The sequence below is a fragment of the Rhinopithecus bieti genome, unplaced genomic scaffold (assembly GCF_001698545.2).
Source record: "Rhinopithecus bieti isolate Rb0 unplaced genomic scaffold, ASM169854v2 scaffold_24392, whole genome shotgun sequence".
Lineage (NCBI taxonomy): Eukaryota > Metazoa > Chordata > Mammalia > Primates > Cercopithecidae > Rhinopithecus > Rhinopithecus bieti.
The window spans coordinates 2,553,053-2,558,742 of record NW_016812542.1 but is presented as its reverse complement, the minus strand read 5'-3'; the positions used below and the strand labels follow the sequence as shown (position 1 = coordinate 2,558,742).

The window sequence follows — 5,690 nt, the reverse complement described above, 5'->3', positions numbered from 1 at the left end:
GAACTGAGAAAAGCATACCTTTGAGCTAAATAGCATTAACAAAATAATTCTCAAATCTTGATCCTGAAAACAGGATCAAGGCTCACTTGCCAGTGGCTTTGCCTTGTAGGCCACCATGGCCAACATTTCATCATTATTCTTGGGTTCAATGTTTTCTCCAGCCATCACTGAGAATACATAACTGGAATCCACCGGGCTGCCACCAAGGCCAGGCTTAGCCTTGTGTAAGTATCATGGAGAGTTATGGACTGAATGTTTGTGTCCCCACTCCAATTTCTTTTTTGAAATATTACCCCTAATGTGATAGTATTACGATGTGGGGCCTTTGGGAGGTAGTTTAAGTCATGAGGGTACAGCTTTCATGACTGGGATTAGTACCCTTATAAAAGAAATCCCAGAGAGCTCTCTAGCCGCTTACCACCATATGAGGATACAATGAGAAGATGGCTTTCTGCAACCTGGAAGATGGCCCTCCCAGAACCCTACCATGAGGGCACCCTGATCTCAGGTTTTCAGCCTCCAGAACTGTGAGAAATAAATTGTTGTTATTCATAAGTCACTCAATCTGTGGTACTTTGTTACAGCAGCCTGAATGGACTAAGGCGTGGAGCCATAGGAACAGCTGAGTGAAACGTACCAGTGGTATTTTCCTCTTGGGTTCTCCAATTCCCTTTTGTGTCTGCCTTTGATTTTATTGATACCGAAAGATGGAACACTGAAAGGCGAAGCCTACAGCCTTTTTGGTCCCCAGGAGTCCTGCAAGTCTTGACAGCCAGACACAGTCAAGGCTGCTGTTACATACTATATCTGCTGTGGGTCACCGCCAATCTGTCCTGCAGTGAAGGGATGAGAGGCATGTCCAGAACTAACAGATGCCTCTTCACCGTACACTGCGCACACTACACCCACTTGTAACGTGTCTTGTAACTGTCACTTTCTGTTTCAGGTCTTGTTGGATAAATCTGAGTCTGTAGTAGATGTGGCAAGAAAGTGTGATGTCAACTTAGGGTGGCCCCCACGTAGAGCCCCCAAATCTCCCAAGATTTATGGACAGTTTGAGGAGGCGGCTAGCAGTGAACTTTCACAGTGAGAGAGTGAGCGGGTGCAGGGTGCCCAGAGCCAGCGCTGACCCTGGGCTTGATGAATTAACGTGATGAGCAGTGTGTCACTGAGCTCCTGGTCACTAAGTAGGGCGTGTGGTGGTGACATCTGTGAGGAGATAAATGGGAACATCTTTCAATGAGGGATGAGGGTTCCTCCTGCCAGTCATGTTTCTGGGATGGTTGTGTTTGCAAATGGGTTAGAAATTCACATTTGAGGCTGGGTGTAGCGGCTCACGCCTGTAATTCCAGCACCTCTGGGAGGCCAAGGTGAGTGGATTACTTGAGGCCAGGAGTTCAAGACTAGCCTGACCAACACGGTGAAACCCCATCTCTACTAAAAATACAAAAATTAGCCAGGTGTGGTAGTGGCTGCCTGTAATCCCAGCTACTCAAGAGGCTGAGGTGGGAGGATCACTTGAACCCGGGAGGAGGAGGCTGCAGTGAGCTGAGATTGCACCACTGCACTCCAGCCTGAGTGACAGAGTGAGACTCCATCTCCAAAAAAGAAAAAAAATTCACATATGAGTGATAAGTAGTGAATATGCTGTTTCAGATGCAATGGACTGATGTGCACCTTGGTTACTGAATTTCCCTGTGACATACAGCAGTTTCTCGGGTAGTAAGAGACTATTTAGTGGGTGTTGATCACTGAAACAGGATCAGGATTTGTACACCTGGCACTGCAGTTATCTTATGGCTACAAGAAGATGTTGAACAGCTATTACAACTATGAACCAGGAACTTTCAGAGAATAGGCCATTTTCAATTTTTTCTATTTCTAACATATTTTAAATTGCTAATGTTGTTTAAGAATTTGGTAACAAACTAGAAAGAAATCAAGAATGAGAGAAATAAAAGAAAAAATAAATGGGGCTGCTCACTTAAAGGTTTCTTCTGTCCTTATAATTCTCGCCTTATTATAGTAATGTATAAATATACAGACATCAAGCACTAGAGTAGCAGGTTTGAGTAAGGCTTTGTGTGTTCTGCTGCAGAGGGCTGAGCTTGGTCCTTCAAGTTTTGCAAGAAGAGTTCAGGCTTAGGAATCTATGCTCTGCATCATCTATTCCAAAGTTTTAATATCTGCAAAGACCCAAAATGTAAGAAAAAAATGGGCACAAAAAGTATTCATGTCTTGCATATATTTAAGACATACTGGTGTCTTACACAGAGACAATGGATATTGAAAATTAGAATGATTGCCCCATGCAACAAACATTTCAAGGAGTTTTTGCTCTCTGCTCGACCCTGTACTAGGACTGGGTGGGAGCATAAGGAAACCACAAGCAAAATGATGAAAAATATTTATGGTAAGTGCTGCTGCTTGGGAGTCCACACTGTTGGGCAAAGGCTTAAAAAGGCACCATGGGCACTGCTAGCTGTAGAAGAAATTACTAAGGTGTTTACATTTATAGAGACTCTTGGATGAAATTAATAGAATAATTCAAACTAGTTCAAGGAAAAATGAGAATTTAGCTCACGTAAAGTTTAAGATAACAGAAAAGCAATTAAGAAGGCTTCTTCATGGCTGGATCCAGGTGCTCTGTGTCCACAGGAATCTGTCTCTTATCACATAAGCTCTGCTTTCCTCTGTTTTGCTTTATTTTCAGGAAAATCTCCACCCAGTGGTGGCAACAATGGTCAAAGCATTTCCAGACATTTGTTCTAGTACTCCTGCACTTAGAGGGAAGGGGAAAGCCTTGGTCCAAGAGCATTAGCTGAAGTACTGGAGGATGTTCTTATTGGTCATGCTTGAGCCAATGCCCCTCCTTGAAGCCATTGTGATAGTACTTTGGTGCCCTGGCCAGCCCAAGGTCAAGGCCCACTTTTGGAACTGGAGGTCAAGGTCCAATTCCCAACCTGAAACATGGACTGAGGGGTGGAAGAAAAGCAGTTGCAGAAAGGAAAATGGGTCTTGTTACCAAAAGAAAGGGAAAGGAATACTGGGGAGGGAAAACATAAAAGGTGTGCACCAGAAGGGAGGTCTTAGTGTGTTTTCTGTTGCTGTAACAGAATGCCTGAGACTAGGTAATTTAAAAAGGAAAGTTTACTGGGCTCATAGTTCTAGAGGCTGTAAAGTCCAAGAGCACAGCATTAGCATACCACATGGCAGAAAGGAAGAAGTCAGAGGCAAAACATAGGGAGCACCTCACTGTATAACAACATGCTCTTGAGATAACTAATCCAGTCCTGAAAGAGAGTGAGAGCTCACTTACTCTCGTAAGAAATAATGCATTCCATGAAGAGTAGCAGTAATTCCTCTTAATGACCTAATCACCTCTTAAAGTCTCTACCTTTCCAACTGCCACACTGGGGACCACATTTCCAGCACATGAATTCTGAGGGACATGCTCAAATCACAGTGGTGCTTGTGTTCACAGAGTCCCATCATCTCCTGTATGCCACACTGGCAGCCAGGGTTCAGACTGGCCTTAGGGCCCACATCCCCCACCAAGGCATCAGAGTGTGTGTGGTCATTCTGCAACGCTTCCCCGCTACCATTTCTCAAGGCTGTTTCATGTTTTCAGTAGGTCTTTTAAAAATTACAAATGTAAATGATCATGGTAAAAAAAATTCAAATAGAAAGTAAAATAATATAAAACGAGAAAGAAGTCTCCCCCATCCTCTAACCACCAGTCCCAAGTCTTTAACACGACCAAAATGGTATATAGTTCTAGAAAATTTCTCTTTGAAAATAATCATCCATCCATCCATCCATCCATCCATCCATCCATCGATCCTCCTGCTTCAGCCCCCTTAGTAGCTGGGATTACAGACACGCGCCATCACACTCCGCTAATTTTTGTATTTTTAGTAGAGACAGGGTTTCACCATGTTGACTAGGCTGGTCTCAAACTCCTGACCTCCGGTAATCCACCAGCTTTCGGCTCCCAAAGTGCTGGGTTTGCAGGCATGAGCCACCGCACCTGGCCCTTTTCTTTTTTTCTTTCTTTCTTTCTTTTTTTTTTTTTGACTTGCCCCACATTGTATTACACAAAATAGATTTCAGTCACGTTGCACATTCATTCTCGCTATAAATCTGGCTTAAAAAAATTCCTAGGGATTCAGTGTTGTCGATGTCATAATTTTCCTTTTATTGGCATCATGCCTCTATTGTATTCAGAGTCCTCTCAAAGGACAAAGGCAGATGTGGCTGCCTTGGGTCAGCTGCACCCAGTGTGCTCCCGGCCTGCCTGCTGGAGGCACAGCTCCCATTATCATCTGGACTGCGACTGCTATGGATGGTCAAAGCAGCAGCATGTCATCGCCTTCACCAGCCCTTCTCCAGCAGCACAACCAGTCCTCCTAGCTATTCCTCTGGGGACCAGCCATCATGGCGACGTGGTGGCAATGTCCCCAGGCAGCTGACCATCCTGGGCTTCTCTTTGGGCAGGCCTGGCCAGGGCCTTAGGGGAATCTCTGTGTCTATGGTATAAATTTGAATGAGATCAGACACAATATTATCAATGATTGGCTTGGTAAGGTCGTCACTAAATACCTGCCACCACGGCTTCTCAGCCTCGACCTCGGCGGGCACCTCGACTCCATAGACCTGCAGGGCCAGGTAGAGCACCGCCACGGCGATGTGCTGGGCCTGGAAGCCGAGGCACAGCCCCGGTGGTAGCTGTCCCGCAGAAGGGCCCAGACAGTGACGGCAACGGGGGTCCGCTGCCAGCTGTGGCGGTTCAGCCAGTTCCTGAGGGAAACCAGGTAGTGGAGCAGGTACTCGTGTGGATGTTGGAAGACCTGGAAGAGCATACTTCTCAGTATGAGAAGCTCACACTGCACAATGCTGTCCCGGAGCTCCCAGAAGCGGGAGTCCAATTCCAGGGGCTCACCGCTTGGGTTGAAGTACCTGTTGGACACATTGATGATGTCACGAGTCCGCAGGCGCTGCTCTTTCACTTTGCCGGCCAAGTAAATGGAAGACATGGCAATCAGGTAAGGGTCATAGGCGTCCAGGTTGGTCTCGCAGAAAAACTTACGGTAAATGGTGCAAGCAGTGGCAATGGGAATGGACCGCATCCCTAAGTTGACACCTGCCTCCACGATGAACCTCGCCACGCGGAAGTGCACCCTGGCTTCCGGCGCCGGCCGCGCCTTGGAGCCTTGCGCTGCGGCGCCCCCTCTGCAGTCCTCCCAGCCTTCCATGAGGCCCCGCGGCTGCGGCGGAAGGAGAGGCGGTCAGCTGCGCAGACTGGCCCTTTTCTTCCTTTCTTTCGTTCTTTTCTTTTTTCTTTCTTTTTTTTTTTTTTAACAAGTTGTATCATATTATGCATATTGCTCTCCAACATAAGTTTTCACTTAATAATATTCTTGACATCTTTCCCTATCAGCACACAAAATTTAAAAACAAGCAAACCAACAAAAAACAAACAGCTGCATAATATCCCATAAAATGGGCCAGGCACGGTGGCTCACGCCTGTAATCCCAGTGCTTTGGGAGGCCAAGGCAGGCAGATCACGAGGTCAGAAGATCTAGACCATCCTGGCTAACATGGGGAAACCCCGTCTCTACTAAAAATACGAAAAATTAGCCAGGGATGGTGGCGGGCGCCTATAGTCCCAGCTACTCGGGTGGCTGAG

At 46.3% G+C, this 5,690-nt stretch overlaps 1 protein-coding gene across 1 annotated transcript; it reads right to left on the bottom strand.

Moving 5' to 3' along the window:
- Positions 1-4,265: 4,265 nt before the first annotated feature.
- Positions 4,266-5,282, bottom strand: LOC108545049 (cyclin-related protein FAM58A-like). Its single transcript, XM_017896460.1, is given in 2 exon segments — positions 4,266-4,721; positions 4,724-5,282. Coding segments are annotated over 2 exon segments (840 nt in total). The 5' UTR covers positions 5,256-5,282; the 3' UTR covers positions 4,266-4,413.
- Positions 5,283-5,690: the final 408 nt, after the last annotated feature.